Genomic DNA, 19,934 nt, shown 5'->3' with positions numbered 1-19,934 from the left:
CACCCTCATCGGCATACCGTTGCAGATGATTCAGTGAAGCAGTCAATCGCTTGCTTTTCACTATGTCACACAACTGCTTAGACACCCAACAGCAGGAAACCTTCCGGTACCCTTAGTAGCCGTGAACGATGTTGTAAGCACTCCCACACGACATTTCCCTAATGTGCACAAGCCGATCCGCCTTCAGCATTGCGTCCAGGCGGGAAACATCGTCACTGAGGAACACACGCAGCCTCCGGAACGCTCATTGGCACGCAAGTCTTGGCGTCCTTTTGCGAACTCACAACACCCCCACCTCACACTTCTCAAAGCGAGATACCTTTCGCTACACGTGGGCTGTATTTCCCTACGGATTTCCCTGGGCCTGCATCCCTTCCTCCACACAAAACGAATCACACGAAATTCCTTGTACGCCGTGGACATGTGAACCACAACCGCCTTCTACAACTGACAGGAGCGCCGTGCCGTGGCGCTGCCGACAAATAAGGCCTGGCCGGTCCAAGAAAGGGCCACCGCTGGTGTAAATTCACATTTACAACAGCAATTTTCATAAAAAAATAAGGGCAAGTACTTTCTGGTTCGCCCTCGTACTTCAATTTATCCCCTAACTGGGCCTAAATCAATCGATCAAAGTAATGAACAATTTTTCAACACATTGTTAAACATTTTCGTTGAAATACTTCTACTAGCAAGGATATGCACCATCTGAAATTACCAATGAACTTTAACTATTGCTCAGATTTGACAATTTTCGGTTGACTTGGCAGTATAAAACAATCCAACTTTGACCGGAGGAATCGTCCAAACTAGAATCCAGTGCTCTTAGCGATTCCTCAATCAAACGACCCAAATGTGCCGCTTTATTTACTGGGCATTATAGTTTTTAAATCAGAGCAGCAGTGAAGGCACAGAAGCTACTGTCTGTTTGGCTAGTCATCTTTTCAACGTCTAAGATTTTTTAACGATGTCTCAAGCAACGATGGATGCTCATGAATGCGTGGTATTCTGATGATTGTGTTCGACTAATAACAAGTGTGACATAAATTTTTCCGCCATTAGGTTGCTTTTATCCATCAGCATCTTGACAACGCATGTACAAGTTATTATGAGCAATCTTTCCCTTAATGTGGAGCTTTCACTGACGCAGGAGCACACAGTCGATTACAGGCCCACCTTCAGCCACAGATTGACTAGGGTCGCCTATAACGTAAAGCTATTCCAAACTGTTGTTTCATTTTTGCAATCACCACTATTGGTCAAAAAAATTTTCAGCCAGCCCAATCTTCGCCTGTCTGTCACGCGACGTCACAAAAAACGCGATAGCTCCCATTCGATGTGACGTGTACACACTGCTTGTGCGTGATTAAACCAAACAAAAAGTAATTATTCCTCATTCGACACCTTTCCTATTGCTATTGTCATTCGATGCATTTGCACTCTGCTATTGGTCAAAAGTTTTCGGACTGCGCCCGTTTCGCCTCTCTGGCACGCGACGTCACAACACAGCGAAACCACGCCGCGTCAAAGGGACGTGTAGGCGTTAAAGATGTATTAATACGCCGAACGAAACTGAATTTTTGTCTGAATAGCCAGAGAATGTCCCGTTCCGGAAGGAATAGAGGATGGCTGCCCGCCGATGTCGCAGCGATCGCTACTCGCACCTGCCGGTGATGATGGATTTAATGTAATTCTGCATAATAAATATTTTTGTGAGGTCGTACAACGTTATCGAGCCCTTTCGACACGCATACCGCATCGCTCTGCCAGATATGCCTTGCATGCGATCCCTTCTAGCGGAATTTTTTAGCTTCAGTAGCATGCCATCGCAATTTTAGACCAGCGACCGCGAGGTACCTAGGGGGAAGCGCGCCAATCGCAGACGCTGTCACCACCCTGTTCATCCGGTTATCTACTTTTTGCTGCCTTGAGCCTATCGAAGCCCTCTCTACTTGAGCGTGCTCCTCGCCTCTTGTCAGCTAATTAGACAGGAAAAACCGCTGTGTTTAGACAATGTTATTCGTTTTGAAAGCGAACAAAAGTGACTTCCTATGAACAAGAAGAGCGTTTCATTGTGCTGTTAAGGCAACCCTGCGGGTCACCGCCCCATGCTTGCGTTGGGCGTTACGTAAATTTGACCTCATGAGATTAGAATAAAAACATATTGGAATAGTTTTACATCATATCGTCCTTGCTGTCTAATCTCTTGGAACACGGAAACCACCTGTACTATTGCGCTTATTCATAACTGCACAATTTTGTGCAACACTCCTCATTAATGCAAAGGGCTGTATAGGAAGTGAACAAATCACGTCGAGGCTCCAGCGTCAATTGAATGCGCACTTGAGCAGCTTCCTGGCGCAAGAAAGCTGATGGAACGCAACATAGAGGGATAAGAAGGTTTCTGAAGTCTCCCTGACCTAACCATTGCTATGCGAGCCTGAAGAATGCAGCAAAAAAGCTTGCGCAGCTTGAACTAGTGGAGCATGGCTGTGGTTAACAGCGGGGCTTGTGATCACCTAGCTTTTACGTGGCTTGCCTAAGTTGTTTGCAGGTTCTGCGAGGTTATGCTAGGTTTTGCTAAGTTGTTGGTAGACTTCGCTAAGTCGTTTCCAGATTGTGCGATGTTATGGTAGGCTTGGCTAAGTTGGTTCTCGGTTTTTCGAGGCTATGCTAGGTTTCGCTAAGTTGTTGTGTTGGCGGGTTTGACGCTGGACGTTTTCGAGCAGTCACCGGCCGGGATCGCTTTCTCGGCAATGTCGAGCGCTCAGGCGCCGATTCTCGGGTTCCCTGGAGGGAAAATCGGGGTTATCGACTCGGCGTCGCCTCTTCTTAGCCGCAGCTTTGGCGCGGTGTTCAGGATCAACTCGGTGGTGACGCATCGCTTCTCGCTTGGCAGTATGGCGCACTTCCTGGTAAGCCGTTACTCTTCAGGCATCCGACTTTCTAAGGTCTTTTCATGGCAGCAGCACGTACGCACGGATTAGAGGAGGCGGGATGTGTGTCGTCGCGCCGGCTGTTCCGCACTTCTACTCACCTGTGACATCACGACTCCGCCCTACGCGCGTGGGGTGCAATGCGCTTACGTGGCTCAGTGCTCTCGCAAGTGGTTTCTAGGCAACACTCGGCGGTGCACAGCTGGGCTGACTTTTCTGGTATAGCTCCATGGCGGAACTAAAGCTTAAACAGCTCCACTGGTAAAACGGACCCGGAAACTGCTTCCATCAGCAAAAACAAATGCTTCCTGAACCATCGCGCCTCTAGCTGGCCCACGTTTTTCATAAATTTGTTGAAATCATCTTCACTTGACTAAATAACAGTGTCAAAGGCAGTGTCAAAGCAGGCTTACTTTCGTACTGATGCTTGCTCAGCGTCATATTTATCATACGGATGCAAGCCAACAATCTACGTCTTTCCTCCCCAAAAATTTCATGCACGTATATGATACTCCCTATGCGAATTCCGAGCGCAGCTGTTTAGGTGTTTCGATTCCACGGCATATCATGGTAAAGAATTTGATTCTGAGGGAAACAAAAAGAAACAAATACCCTAACAAACTTACAATCCGCTTTCGTACGTACTATCTATAAAAGCGACATGTTTGTTTGCGAAACCTTTACAGCTTTTGTGAATAATTGCGCTGACGCATGCAAGACACAAGTCACCTACAAGGTATTCCTTAAGGATATGGCCGCTATGTGTTCGAGGCTAGACATACATATTCTTGCTATGTATCGCAAGTATGTTCTGTTCCGTTTGGTTAAATATTGAAGAAATATACGCATTATAGTATAGGATACCTATTGGAGTAAGAAAAGGAAGTACATTTAGGTAAACTATATCTTGCTCTGAAGCAATGCACTCAGATGATTCCAGCATTGTACTTCGACCTCCTTGTTTCGTAGATTTCCATTCCACACATTCAATGACATTCCATAACGATTTCCGTCCACTGGTCGAGGATAGTGAGCCGGAGACATCCTCCGGTTACCCTCTCTGTTTTAGAGCTCTTAGGCACCCGTTCCTGTGTTTCGCGTTGGCGATGCCCCTCGGCCTAAATAAGCTAACGAGCACAGCGAATGATGAAACAGCGAGCGCAGAGCGTAGCGGGGTATGAAAGGTGGCGATAGCGAAGGAGCGCGAAGAGATAAATGGAGAAGGAGGGCGTAGGGGAACCTTGAGAAAAAGCGTAAGAAGAAAAGTGCAGGGCTATGCAAGACAGGCTTCACGGCGACGACCGCTACAAGATATCGGCAGACTAGCGCACCAGCGTCTGTTTACCGATGGCATGCGGCGAGCGTGTCCACCGATACCATATATGGAAGCAAAGCCCCGCGTGAGCAGAGACCTTTCTGCAGCGGCTGATGGGAACCGCGCTCACGCGTCACCTACGCACCGCCTCTCACGATCTCCCAATTTGAGAGGCAGTAGCTCCACACTTTCCTCCATTTGCAATGTGCCGCACGGCACTTATTGCCCGCGCCAGCCAATTCATCCTGAAAGGAAACCACATGTAGAGCAGCTGCATTCAAACGTTTCATCAGGGAGCGCCGTAATCACCGGTGATTTTTTTTTTTACATTTGGCTCTCTTCTTGTTGGGAAATGGTCCAAACTGTGCTTTTGTTATACAAAGCAATGGGCCGACTTCCTTAGGCTTTACCAAACGTGATGCTGTAACTGGTATACCTTGACGTATCCTCGGACGCCTTCCCTGGGCTGGAGCACGAAGTCCATTAGCGCATTCCTGGTTTGTGGCCATAGCGTGCGCATCTTCGTAACGTTGGAACAGCATGGGACGGTTAGGAACGACTGCAGGATACCTCGGTGCGCATAGGCGTGCTTTTCTAATGCACCCAAGGTCGGCTGCACCTGCAAAAGGTCGCATGAGACAGAACCTGTCGGTTTGGACTTTCATATGAGGAAGAGAAAGAAAAGTGTACAATCACTGGTATTTAACCGGTACTAACACTTGGAGCAGACACTTGAACGTTAGCAAAGAAACTTGAGAATTAAGGACCACACATGAAAAGTGCTGCGCGTAAAGCCTGTTTCACATGATGCGATTTTAGTCCGACCGAAAGTGCGATTTCCGTCGTTTGTGACGGAAATCGCAGTCGCCGTACCGACACCCCAATTTTTGGCTGCGACCTACCGGTTGGTCGCACAGTCGCACTGCCACAGCGATCGCTGCGATTTTCCGTCGGAATTGCGCGGCGAGGTATTTTGCCGGTTTGCTTTCGGAAATGGTCTCTCGCTCAGCATGTGCACTGTGCAATGTGAATGCGGAATTCGTACGTCCGCATGGAGAGAATAAAAAAAAAACTCGTACCGCAGATTCCATTTTCCCATTTCTATGCGTTCGTTGACGCGCTACGCAGCAAATGAAGTGGATTTTCACGTTTGATTCGTACACATTTGCGGATTGTCAATACAGCGAGATGTTCGATACCCACCAGACGACATGGCCTTTTGGGGTCGTCACAATTTTATTTTCTTTAGCAGCGTACAAATATCATGCGTACGGAGCAGCTTACATAATTTCAACCTCGGCAAGGTCAAATCACAAGACAGCAAAATACCCAAAGTTTCAACGTTGTGCTGATCGCGGTGCCGTTCAGTTTCATTTTCTTCTCGGTTTTGAAAGGTTATCTTAGCTCAATTATTAAATTTGACATATCAAACGTGTAGGCGGTAGTGACCAGACGTCAGCACTACTGATGCCAAAAAGAAAAAGCCAGCTTTATTTTCTTCTTCATGAAGAAGAATCATAATGGATTTTCTACGTTAGCATTAACTCCGTCGCTTGAATAAGCAGTGTCGATAATTTGTTTTCGAATATTTCATGCACGTTAAGTTGCATCTCTTCTATGGAGAACTTTTTTTCTTGCGCAGAAACCAACAAACATTGAATGTGTTGCGCAGTTTGTATCCTTACTGCACGTGTATTAGGATTTGCTCTGAATGGTAATTACCTCTACGGTTAGTAAATTAAGTAAACTACTCGCTTGCTATAGTGGCACAGTGAAAACGTGCCCTCCTGCACCTTCATGTAAAACTCTTGCAACAATGCGAAAAAGCAGGCAAACAGCCTGTTCTTGTGGAGATGAAACTGTAGAAGACATGTTAAAGAAAAGCAAATCGAAACTGTGCAGTGAATCTAGCCAGTTGCATTCCTTCCTGTGAATCTTTGAATCATTGAATCCTGCAGGCCTGCATGGGTTCACCAGAAACTGTCTGGGCCAGTACATCAAACAAGATTGTCAGGAAAATCAGGAGATTGACACGCGACTTGCAAGCACATGGCCAAAGATTAGATTACTGGGTACGTAGTCATGCAGATATTCGAGGACACAAGCAAAGCTTTTGAGCCTAGGAAGCTAAAACTGGAGGAGTTGGTGTGTATTCATTATTAACTAAAGCGCAATGGATAGACAACTGACTAGGACGAAGTACTCTGTGTCGTCACTTCGTTATTGCCCATTGTATTGCTGTTGCACTATAGTTAATGAATTCATGAGGCTGTACAGGACAAGAACGATACCCCCGCCCAAGCCCCGATTTTGCATCAAAATCTACGCGCGTGCACGCACACACGTACACACTCCAATATGTTGCAAGGGTGCACAGCATGAAGCAGTATCAACAGGATGACACTAGAGACGCATGAGGGCTAACTTCCAACTAAGGTTCATTGTAAAAATGCGGCGATTTATACAGTTTGCCAAAAAAAAAAGATATCTTAGAAGGCTAGATAAAAATTGGTGCTTGATGCAGCCAAACTTAAATGAAAACGCTTCAGAAAGAAAATACATAAGAATTCCAAGTGCATCAAAAAATCAATGAAATCGCCAATCGTGCATGCCAGCGCCTTTCAAGAAACAATTTTCTTATTCCGATAGACAGACTGATTAACATCTTGCTTACTTGCTTATACAAGCACACTCTTCCAGTTCAATGCCATTGAAAAAAAAAAACTAGTTTCTTGAAAGCTAGCCGCATGCGCAGATGGTGGTCACAATGTATTTTTTGCCTGGACATGTATACGTATTTGTATTTTCTCTCTTTCCTGTTTTTTATTATGCATGGTTTCATCAAGTGCTAAGGTTTATTAAACTTTCTTGCTGTATTGCTTTCTGGTATCCTTTAGAGATTGCTGCATTTTCACAATAAACCTTTTATTTAAGCCCTGTTCTTGCTGCTTCACACTGTACGCTCTTCCAAAGTTGCGCAAATGAAAAATTATGTAAGGTACACAGTACCATTATAAAGACTAATAAAGTCACTTGTTGCAGTCTAAAAAAATAAATAGCCTGGCTGAAAACAGCACCAAATAACACATAGGATGAACAAGAAAAACGAGATGATCTAATAACCGAAAGTTTAATGTACACACCGAGTAAATGCTGGCTCAGAAGCAATAAACCAAAAACACAGAAAGGAGAAGCAAAAATTATAGTTTGTTTGCTGACAGGAAATGCATGCATTTCTAACGGAGATCCTGCTGACAAGATTCTCCCAGCGTTTTTAGATCTACAGCTTTCATAATATCTCTAGGCAGCACATCTACGCCGAATGCTAGCTTCTTCCTCTACAATGCACGCTCAGATGTTGAGAGTGCATAGTAGAGGAAGAAGCTAGCATTCTGTGGAGATCGGCTGCCAACATAAATTATGGAAGCTGTAGATACGGACACACGAAGAATCTTGTGTCAGCACGGCCTCTGTTACACTTTCAAAGATGGATGCGTTTCCTCTTGGCATCTGTATGGACACAAATCAGTTTTTTATTTTCCTTTTTGTGTAACTTTGATTTATTGCTTGTCAACCAGCTTTTATTCGGCATGTTCAATAAACTTTCATTTGTTACTCCGTTTCATGATCGTCTTGGTCTCTAGCAGAAAAGTGTTCATTCTTTTTACAGTGGAGCTGTATATGCCTAGGCGAAACACTAATTGTGTGATCACAAAAACCCTAGTGTGGGGGTATGAGCAATCGTTTAGGGAGGTGTGAGCCATTGCATTCGTCTTACATGACGGACGGAGAAATTTCTTGTTGAATAGACATAGAAATGCTTATGCATTTGAAACATATATGTTCATATACGTATGATTGCAGGGAAGGGACACAGAGGGGGACAGGGTTAAGAGAAGGTCATGATGTCGCCATTATCTCGAAGCAAAATTGTGCTGGGCCATTGGCTATACCGATAGCGATGTCGTTTCTCTCTCGTAGCAGAGCGCGCGTTGCAGCAGTCTCTCTCCTACTTTGCGATAGGTACAAATATGCCCCTATATTTAATTCAAGGAAATGTGCAGCCCCCGTGTGTCACATGGTAACTACAAAGCATATCCGAGTCATAAATGCTATGATTAACACAATACGAAACACAAATGCATAACATAATTCAGAAAGACTTTGATGGACCCGCTGGATTAACACAATGAACCACTCATTGCACCCTCCATGATGGTGATCTTGCGAAGCGCGATGTGTGGCATTTGTAATAAACAATGCGATAAACTCAAGCCAAACGTGCGCGTGACCTCATTAAGAAACACAGGTATAACCAATAATTGAGAAAGACTTTAACAAACATCGCAATTAACCCAGTGATAAACAGCGGGGCGGCACATATCAGCTTTGCTGGTTTACCATATGAGCGGGTTGCATGGGCGGTAATTTTTTCTGTTAATATTTGTTAAGTACTGGATTAGGTTATGCCAGTAAAACACGTTGTTGGGCTAGTTGGTGCATTGTACTGGTGCTGCGTTCTTTTTGCTGTTTCTTTTTCCTAATGTTTTGCCCTTCTTCCTCTTGTAACTCCTTTTTTTAATCCCCCTCACCTAATACACCAACCGTGCAGCCTGCGAGGTATATAAATAAATAAGTGCATAAGCAAATGTCATTCAGTCATCTGCATACACCTCGCACCATCCCTTCTTCAAGAAACGTTACTGTGTTGATGTCTCGCAGTGTGCATGTACATTAACTGTCATTTGCATTTTGGTATAGCTTGTGAACAGTAAACATCATCATTACATGACATTAAGGTTGTGACCTATGTGTTGCATAAACAAACGTAGCGCGAAATGACATGTTGGATTGTTGAAAATTATACCAATTGTATATATCGCTGTTGCTTTAACAGCGTTTAATTCACCATTTGACAAAAACTTCGCAGATTCCAAGACGTGCACTGAACCTGCAGCTTTTTTTGCTTATTAACGTGGTCCTTACTGCATGGCCACATCTTGTACATTTGAAAATAAAGTTCAACAGATTAGTTTGTTGCAACATATTTAAAAAAAGGCATATATCATTGCTACTTGATATAAACATTCACACTATAGGATGAGTACAAATGCTCAGGAGAAGCTCCAGAATGTTTCCATCCTGATACTCATGAAATTCAACGGTTTCATTCCATGACTGTTAATGAGAGGGAGAAAGAAAACCTAATTGTATTCATGGAACAAAATTACATAGATAAGCTTTGAGATATAGTCATTGTTTAACACTTTCGAAATGAATAGTAGCTTGCTAACGAGATTGAAGCACCCTTTCGCAGCAAGAAAAGGAATAAATATTTCAAGCTTTGAGCATTGCATCGCAGGATATGCAAGCGGGCATACCATTCTGCAAATATAATCTGTTTTGGAATACCAGATAAGAATAAACGGTGAGGCTTTCATTTGTACTTTCTCTGGCTGAGCAATCTAGTTTGAAATGACTTCCACAAGCATATCGTAACAATGTTAATCTAATACAAGTTAAATGCATGAGTAGGTTAAGAAATCTGGACGATTGTTATAAATTACAGTGAATAAACTATAATATCTAATAACATTCTTATTATAATAGTAATATTTATTTCCACAAAACAGGCTAACTGTGAGTAGCGGGCGAGGCTGAGCAGAAAGCTGAAAACTCTACGGCAAGTGCGCCTGCCGCGGTCCTACGATCCTGCATTATAGATAGCGCGTATTGATATGGTCTTCTTGTTAGAAGTTAGAGACACAGGAGAAAAAAGTGGACGAGAAGCGTGTCGGCTTTTGTGTCTGTAGAATTGTGCAGACGAGAGAAGGGGATATATATATATATATATATATATATATATATATATATATATATATATATATATATATATATATATATATATATGTGTGTGTGTGTGTGTGTGTGTAGATATGCCCCTTTCTTCTCGTTCATTAAATAACGAGGGTCTCGAATACGGCAACATTGATGCCTTCAGGTAGCATATGTGGGTTTATTGACCAGTTGCCTTGACCCTAAAAGATCACGTACTCGTGAAGCCTGCGGCAAAAAATACGTTCCACGTCCGCCGCCAAGGTCTGTGAGTGGTGGCGCTGGCTAACACTCCCGGGGTTCTACTAGGACACATAAATATCCCAGAAAGTAGATAAGAAAACGACGCCGCGGTAGCTCAATTGGTAGAGCATCGCACGCGAAATGCGAAGGTTGTGGGTTCGGTTCCCACCTACGGCAAGTTGTTTTTTCATCCACTTTAATTTCCATTACTTTATCGTTTCTTTATTTCATTTATTAAGCACACGTAATTTCCCCTATGTTGTCCTTGGTGTCAATGTTTGTTGGCTTCTTATGATATGACTATATATATGAAAAGTCCTGAAGAGGTCATGAAGAGTTCTGAAGGAGTGAAGAGGACAGCGCCTTCAGAGACAGCGCCACAGAAGACGGGAACAACGGCAGACGAGTGCGGCGGTATGGCGATGTCTTCTCGTAGAATTAGCTTAGCGGGAAGAGAAGTGGCGCCGACGAGGGGCACGTTACACAGAGGCGATAATTCGACTTCAGCACGTGCACAATTGATGCCGGCGTTATTTCGCGAAAGAAAGTCCCACCCAAGTATAACGTCATGAGAACAGGATTGCAGAACCACAAAAACTACACAATATAGAGAACGCCCTGAATAACAACTCTAGCTGTGCATGCTCCTGAAGGCTGCACTGGCTGGGCGCTTACTCTGCGGAGAGAAAACCCAGAAAGTGGCGTCGTAACTTTTCATAAAGCGTCAGAGAGGCGTTTGTTTAGGACATACATGGCTGCTCCAGTATCAATTAGCGCAATGGTAGGGACGCCATCAACAGTAAGATCGACAAAGTTCGAAGGCGACAATGGAGGACTTGTACAGATGGATTGTGACGCAGTTCTTGCCTCCTGAACTGCGGCGCTTATTTTTGCTCTTGCGTGGGTGAAGGGCGCCGACGCATGGGGGACAACGAGCGGCGACGCGGTGAAGGTGAACGACGTGTAAGGACCGGACGCTCGGCTGGTGGCCTGTTCGACTGCCGACTAAAATACGTGTCGTGGAAAGGCTGGACGTTGGCGTAGGGAGGCGACTGCACAAACTCATCAGAGTGCAGCATGCGGTGGCGGCGGAGTCGTGCAACATGGCCGGGAATACCACAGGCATAACATATGGGCCTGTTGTCTTGCGTGCGCCAAGGTTTAGTAAAGGCAGGAGCAAGTCGATGAACGGGGCTATGAACGGGTGGTGGCGGCCGAGGATGTAGCGCAACGAGTGGTTGACGAGGGGGCTGCGCAGCGACAGATGCGTAAGTAAGTGGCGCGGCGGCGGTGTACTGCTGATGCATTGGTAGAGCCTCAGCAACTTGGTCTTCAACAACCCGCCGGAGCGTAGGAGCGAGCTGTGTAGGAGTCTGTTGCGGCAGCGGCTGCTGTAGCTCAGCCAAGGGTAGCAGAGAAAGCTGACGTGCAACTTCCTCCCGCACGAAAGCTTGGATTTGTGCGAGCAAGGAGGAGCGATCGGAGAAGGCCGTCATGGAAGAGAGGGCCTCGTCAGCCACTGAGGGGCGCCTAGTCAACTCGCGCTGCCTCCTCAACTCGTCGTAACTTTGGCGCAAGTTTATGAGCTCTGCTACGGTGCGCGGGCTCTTGGCGATCAACATTTGGAAAATGTCATCGGCGATGCCCTTCAAAATGTGCTTCAATTTGTCATTTTCGGGCATAGACGCATCCACACGTTTGCATAGGTTGAGAACTTCTTCAATATAACAGGTGAATGTTTCACCGGGTTGTTGTGCTCGCTCTCGTAACCGCTGCTCGGCGCGCAACTTGTGGACCACAGGGCGACCGAAAACTGCAGCGAAACTGTTCTTGAACGCGGACCAGGACTGAAAGTCGGCTTCGTGATTTTTAAACCACAGGTGAGCCACTCCCGCAAGGTAGAATATGACGGCATTTAACTTGGCGGTATCATCCCATCGATTGTGCACGCTCACCCGTTCGTACGTAGCCAACCAGTCATTGACGTCCTGCTGATCCGTACCGCTGAAAACCGCGGGATGGCGTTGCGGGACAGTGCCAGAGCATGGCGCATGCAACGGGGGGTGGCGGCGACGTCGGCTGGGGAGAGTGAGGCATGACGGGAGGCAGAGTCCGAGACCGGAGTTCCAGGGTGTAGATGTTCTTGAGTACCCCGCACCTTCCACCAATTGTAATGGGTGCACTGAACAGTTCTGAGGGTAACGTCTCTTCGTAACCGAGGAGGCAGGTGACGCAGAGCAGGAACAGCTGTTTGCCCGAACGGCTCACACTCGTGCCAAGCACTGACGATCCGGATGGCCCACTGGTTGCACAGCATGCATGGAAGAGACGAACTGGCTGGCTTTGTTCTTGTGCTCTTCTTCTTCATTACAATATATATATATATATATATATATATATATATATATATATATATATATATATATATATATATATATATATATATATATATATATAATCACAGCACACGCATCGCGATGGACGAACCAGGCTATCGCTAAGGTTGAACTTCACCATTCCACGTTCAGTAACAAGGCATTGCGGCTTCGTTCAGGGGCAGACGCGGGCTTTCAGGCTTGCGTTTGTTGTTGCGTTTGGTGCAAGAATATGGCTAAGAGGAGGCACCGTATATGCGAAATCACGAGCAATATATATACATAATTTCTGCGGAAGCTGATGCTGAGCACGGGTAGCACGACGATCTTGTTGGGCTGACACGACGACTTCGTGGCAGTCGAATTCCGAATAATGCATATGCGGTGAGGGTAGCGATATGAAGTTCTTCATAGGTCATCTAGTATATCGTTGTAGCGTAGGCAGAACGAAAGGGTCATAGAAGGGAGATGAGACAACACACTCCTCTGAAGAAGCAGCTGCGAACAGCTGTATACGTGCACCGTGTGTCATCGCACTGCACTTCGGAAACCGCCGTTGCGCATTCCAAAATAAATATTAACTTCAACACGTTGTTAAATTACAAAACACGCATATTATTTGCTCCTAATCAAGAAAAGTCTACAATATTATAATATGAACGTTGTATTCATTACAATTAAAAATTCTGCAGCGTGTGCCATGAAACCTGGAAGTAATCCACTCTGAGCATCGCACCATTCGCATTGTTGAAATGGCAATCGTGTGAAATGGGCACTCTAAATATTCCATTGCGACGCGTGCGACTGAGCCGATTTTTGTTGTTACCGTCGCAGCATGTTAAACAGCCTTAACGCTAAAATACAGGAATACAGCGATGCGGGTTAGAGGGAAAACGGGGATAGCCCACATTCTAGCTAATATGAAGAAAAGATCGCGCTGGGCTTGCCATGTAATGCATAACGCCAAGGACCGGTCGCAAAATAAGTATTACAGAATGGGTACCAATGGAAGCGCAGCCGAGGGCGCCAGATGGCCAAGTAGTCGGATGAAATTGAAAAAAAAAAGAAACTGTAGGTGTTACAAGAAATCACCTGGAAGAAGGCAGGGGTAATTAGAGATCGTTGGGGGAGGCCTTCGTACTTCAGCGGATGTAAATAGGTTTATGACGATGATGCGTGGGACACGCCCGATTGCAGTGTTGCATAACTGCGTATGCTCTTAAGGCGTGACTCACTTGTACAAATACACCATAAAATATTTGCGACGATTCAACAAAAAGCTACGTGAATGTTACTTATAACTACTAAAATGAACTTAAAGGGACCCTGAGCTACTCCTCGAGCTTGGTGAGAAAATGCAATCCGCGGATAGAATAGGCTGCTGGGAACTTTTCAGCCAAATTTTGCAGTCTTGCCTGGCGTCTGGAGATCACACGCCCAGCGCGAGGTTACCTATTTCTGAAACACCCTCTTTTCAAACGAGGCCTTTTCCTCGGCTGCTTCGAAGCTAAAGCCCCTTTATTCAAAGCCACTGGTGGCTGCCATCAGTTTTGATATGCATGATTCCTATATGCGCCTGCTAATGGCCGATAGCTGAAATCAAACAATCAGGGTGTTTGGAGCAGTCCGCTTTTTCCTACTGTTACTGTCTACATTATTGACGATGTTTCATAAGCGGGCTGAAGTGAGTGAAGAACTGTTTTAGAATATCCGGAAGAATTACGTACTTCTAGGAAAAGCCGACTATCGGCTGCCCGCGCTCCGTCGTGTTAGCTCGCGTAGGCATTAAACTTTGGCCACCTTGCTTATCGTTGTTGTAGCTGTTGGATTTCCATAATTTCGACTATTTTGAACAGCAAACTAGCCGCGAACGATGCGAAACTTAAAGTAAAACGACACGTATGCTTACCAGAATGGACTCACTCTTGCTCGCTCCTGGATAGACTTCTAGGTAGAAATAGCTTCGTATTGAGTTATTGACAGCGCTTAAATATGTGCAACTTGTATGTGGTTGCTAAGTGTCCGTCAAGGTGGTGCAGGACAAAGTCAGTCTACACCTTGTAGCACGGTCAAACTGCAGCATATGAGCACGAGTGCGCCCTCAAGCCCTGTCGTGCACAAAGCAAACGCTGTGCATACGCAATACAGTTGCATGTAGCTGGGGTATGCTGCGCTTGACCTCCGAGATTGCGAGCGCCGGCTGGTTTTGATACATCTGTGCTAGCACAAAGGGTGGTGCCTCGCTATTTGAGTCTCGAGCTGGTTGCCTATGGACAAAAACATACCGGAGCAAATATTCGTATTAAGGTGAGACATGTGTATGCAGAAGCAAAAATCCGGAGACATCCAGCACATCTCATAGTAATGCGAAGATATTCGCCCAGTGAGGCCCTTAGGTAACGCAAACCTTTCAAAAGTGCTTGGGTTTAAAGTGAATGGAAGCACCAACCAGTCAGTAGTGGAGCTAAGGAAGACACATTTAGAGTATTGATGGCAAAAAAATCAGGGAACAGATTGATACCACCGGATCCAATACAGGTTTAGGTAGCCGTACAAGGGAGACGGAGAAGCTTTCATAAAGAAAAGAAAAGGGACTAAGGAGGTGTACACAAAAGTGCTAGAATGAAAATCACATGTATAGCATACCTGAATCAATCGAAATGACAAGGTGACTATTTGTCATCGCCCTTCTCAAAGGGGATAAAAGAAATCGTCATCATCAGTGGTGCTCTTGCCAGCAAAAAAGTGTACTCCAGCGTGCGCGCCCACCAGCCCCGGGGTGGCGCTGTTATCAGAAAAGGGGAAAGCACTGACACAATAACAGAAACAGGTGGAAAGCAAGAAAGAGAGCTCGTCATGCAATAAGCTACAGAAACATGCAGGGCGGCAGAAGAAAGGAAAGGTGGGCAGAGATTGAGGAGCAGCTAAATAGAGAACAAATAGGGGCGTTTGCGGTTACAAAAACGAACCTCAGAGACTCGAAAGATCCGACAGTGATTGAGAATTATGTTAGGGAAGGGTGCAACAGAACTAAATCATAAAAAATGCAAGGGGGAGTCGGAATGATCATCCATCAGGGAGCCAAATAGAAAAGAGTAAATTGAAAATGTCAAGAGCATATTTGGTTATCAGGTACAATGAGCGGGAAAAAAAAACTTGGCTGGGCGTTACATGTCTACAGACCAGAAATAATTGCCCAGAGAAGAATGAAGAATTAGTGGAATGCAGAAATGCTGATAATATGGGTTTCGGGAATGATGGCGTAATTATCCCATTGGGTGACATGAATGCCCAGATACAGGATGTAGATGGCTATACCGACAACAACGGGAAGTCAATGCTAGACCTTTGTGAGCAACATAATCTAGGTATTGTGAATACAGGGCCTACGTGTGAAGGGCAGATCACGTGGGAAGTAGAAAACCGGCAATCGACCATTGATTACTGTCTTATGACAGAAGCAATTCATGTCATTGACGAGGAGCGGTATAGCAGCATAGGCAGTGACCATAAACGCATGATTTTCAAAAGGCCATATGTAGTTGCGAAAGAGAGCAAGGAGTGCAAAATGGCAAGTCCAAATTTGAACGTTGAACATATAACAAATATACTCACTAGAGTCGAGGTAGAACTAGGCAGATGGCCCAGTAAAGAGTGGGAATATAGTGAGCTTCTAAGCGTAATAACGACACAAATACGGAAAGAGAAACAACATGTTCGTTAGAAAGGAAAAAAGAAACCGAAAAGCTGGTGGAACAGAGGGATACCAGAAGTGATAGCTGAACGACAAAAAGCATGCTGAGAGCACAGGCAGGCAAAGAAGGTGTAGTTGCCGAAGGATGATGTGGCCAGTAAATGGGAACTAGACCAGGAGAAAAAGTCTATGGTTCAAATACTGGTACAAGCAAAGAAAGAAGGTGACAGTGAACGTCGGTTGTCAAAAATACCTAAAAAGAAGGCTGGACCTAGAATATTTTGGAACCACATGAAATGATTAGGCAGGAAGTCGACAACAGTACAACAATATATCCTAGACGATGATGGAAACAAACTGGAAGGCGAGGCGACATTAAATTACCTCCCAAAGTATCAGCTGAATCTTTCCAAGGCAACGACGAGGTTGTAATTGAAGAGAAAAAAGAGACTAGAAAAGAGAACCAGATCGAAAAGGAGCAGGTACTGACAAATTTCAACTGGAAGAAAGCCGAAGAGAAAATTCCTAAGCGCACAGCCACAGGGCTAGACGAGGTTCCAGCTAAGCTGATTAATGAACTAGGACCAAAAAGTAAGGAAGCTTTGGTGAAAGCAGTGGAAAAAACTTTAAAAGTTAGACGAATACCACACAGTTGGCGACAAAGTAGAATGAATGTAATTGCTAAAGTTAAGGGGCAGAACGATAGAATTCACTCGTATAGACCGTTGACCATTTCATCGGTAATATAAAGGCTAGCAATGCAGGCAATCAAATTAAAGCTGCAAGCATGGGCAGATAATAATGGCATTTCGGGACAACTTCAGAATGGCTTCAGAATAGGTAGGCGTCTGGATGATAAATTATTTGTTCTTACTCTGTGTATCGAAATCTCAAGAGTAGAAAGCAGACCGTTATATGCGGCATTTTTAGACAGGAGCCTATGAGAGCGTAAACCCAACATTTTGTGGGGTATTCTGGAAGGGGAAGGCTCAGGTGACGATTGTCTACAGCGTTTGAATGAGATAGACCTAGAAAATACCGTTTGCGTTGAATGGAACGGGATGAGGAGGGAGGAGAAAGTTGATATAAAGAAGACACTCAGGCAGGGGTGCCCTTTATCTGCTATTTATGATAAACATAGCGGGGATGGAGAGGGCGCTAGGAGGAAGTAATATCAGGTTTTATCTTTCATTCAAACAAGTGGGTACAGTAGTAGAGCAGCACTTCCAGGTTTATTTTATGTGGACGACATTGTGTTGCTAGCTAACGAGCAAAGTGATTTGCAACGTCTGGCTAATAACTGTGAACAGGAAGGCTAGAGTTTAGGTTTTAAATTTAGTGTTAGAGAATAAGGTGTTGTGGTAGTCAATGAAAACACTGAACAGACAATGACAATACAAAGCCAGGAAGTACCTCGGCTAAAAGAATATAAATGCCTAGAGTATATAGATACCACATACCAAGGTATTTATATTCCTTTACCCGAGGTATATGGATATGGATGGTATATGGAGACTGACCTGGAGAGCCAAAGCAGAAGGGTGGGTCTGAAAATTAATCTGTAGAAAACTAAAGTAATGTTTAACAGTCTCGGAAGAGAACAGTAGCTTACGATAGGTAGCCAGGCACTGGAAGTCGTAAGGAAATACATCTACTTAGGGCAGGTAGTGACGGCGGATCCGGATCATGAGACGGAAATAATCAGAAGAATACGAATGGGCTGGGGACCGTTTGGCAGGCATTCTCAGATCATGAACAGCAGGTTGCCATTACCTCTCAAGAGAAAAGTGTATAACAGCTGTGTCTTACTAGTACTCACGTACGGGGCAGAAACGTGGAGGCTTACGAAAAGAGTTCTATTTAAACCGAGGACGACGCAACGAGCTATGCAAAGAAGAATGATAGTTGTAACATTAAGGGACAAGAAAAGAGCAGATTAGGTAAGGGAACAAACGCGAGTTAATGACATCCTCGTTGAAATCAAGAAAAAGAAAGGGGGATTGGCAGGACATGTAATGAGGAGGAAAGATAAGCGATGGTCATTAAGGGTTACGAACTGGATTCCAAGGGAAGGGAAGCGTAGAAGGGGACGGCAGGAAGTCAGGAGGGCGGATGAGATTAAGAAGTTTGTAGGGACAACATGGCCACAATTAGTACAAGACCGGGGTAGTTGGAGAAGTATGGGAGAGGCCTTTGCCCTGCAGTGTGCGTAACCACGCTGATGACGGTGATGATATGGATAAACGAAAGCAATAGATATATGGAAAGATGGGAAAAACAATAACAGTAAAGGGGAAAAGAATTAGAGCCATAATGAAGCACAGAGCGCTATGGGGGATACAAGAGGTACGAGCCGGTCCGTGGCATATACAAAGGTGCAATGGTTCCTGTACTAACATTTGGAAATGCGGTTATTTACTTTAAATCAGGGCTACAATCAGGACTCGATGGGAACCAAATGTCGGTGGGTTGCCTCGCATTGGGCGCCTACGGGAAGACTACAAATGAAGCTGTGCAGGGTGATATGGGCTGGACCAGTTTGAAGTGAGGGAAGCTCACAATAAAATTGAATATGAAGAACGATTGAGGAATATGGAAGAAAGCAAATGTGCGGGCAGAGTGCAGAGGTATCTCTACAGGAAAAAGTTTGATTCACACTGGAGAAGAACTAGGAAGCTTACCAGCAAGTATGTGGCCTGTATGGCGAGCAACACAGCAACAAATCAAGCAGGAAGTCAGAGAGGCTGAAATCTCATGGGTGGCGGCAATGGAAAAGAAACCTGCAATGAGTAACTACTTAAGGGGGAAGAACGAAATCAGGAAAGAAACAATTTATGACAACTCAAAAGGAAGCTGATTACGTTTCGATGCGAAGTCAGGAAGCGTTAGAACACGCACCTCCAAAGCGAAATATAAAAAGGAAGAAGCATGTGCTTGCTGTGGTAAAGCTAGGGAAACGATGGAGTATGTTTTATCAGAATGTGAAGATATCTGCCCAGCCGTCAATTTAGGCACCACTGGCCTCCTTGAAGCCAGTTGTGCCAAGGGTTCAGCGAGAGCAGGAGAAAAGTAAATATGTCCGCAATAGAGATTAGTATTAGAGAATTGAAAGATTGATGGAAAAAAATAGGGAAATGACAAAAAACGGAGACGTATAAAAGCAAAATTGACAATAGGGGTAAGAAACTTTCGTTGTGGGAGTTCACCGTGTTTTCTTCTCTTTCATATTTTTCTTTTTTGCCCTAAGTAGGACATTAGGCAGCATAATAGCAAGAGCTTGGTGGCGCAAGCCATCGCCCCATTCCAAAGAGGACGCTCATAACATCTATCCATCCATCCATCCATCTGGCGCCCGAGGAGGCGACCATGGAAGGCAGACCATGCGAAATTTCAACGTGCGCATTGCTGCTCCTTTCCCGTGTTGCCTCCTGCTCTACCTCGATAATGGTGCCGTATCAACTGTTCAGACGGTCGATACGGCAAATTTTTTCTTTGTACCTTTTTATATCATTGTCCACTGATTTTGTATTTTCTATAGT

At 44.9% G+C, this 19,934-nt stretch overlaps 1 protein-coding gene across 3 annotated transcripts in view; it reads right to left on the bottom strand.

The window, feature by feature from the left end:
- Positions 1-19,934, bottom strand: part of LOC139051492 (adipocyte enhancer-binding protein 1-like) — a 297,433-nt gene that overhangs the window by 217,159 nt on the left and 60,340 nt on the right. For all 3 annotated transcript variants that reach the window (XM_070528468.1, XM_070528466.1, XM_070528467.1), the window contains exon 4: positions 4,685-4,867. In XM_070528468.1, coding sequence (XP_070384569.1) covers positions 4,685-4,867 — 183 coding nt within the window. The remainder of the gene's footprint in view (positions 1-4,684; positions 4,868-19,934) is intronic.

The sequence above is a fragment of the Dermacentor albipictus genome, unplaced genomic scaffold (genome assembly GCF_038994185.2).
Source record: "Dermacentor albipictus isolate Rhodes 1998 colony unplaced genomic scaffold, USDA_Dalb.pri_finalv2 scaffold_12, whole genome shotgun sequence".
NCBI classification, from domain to species: Eukaryota; Metazoa; Arthropoda; class Arachnida; order Ixodida; family Ixodidae; genus Dermacentor; species Dermacentor albipictus.
The sequence above is the reverse complement of the archived record's forward strand: the minus strand, read 5'-3'. Positions and strand labels throughout refer to the sequence as shown.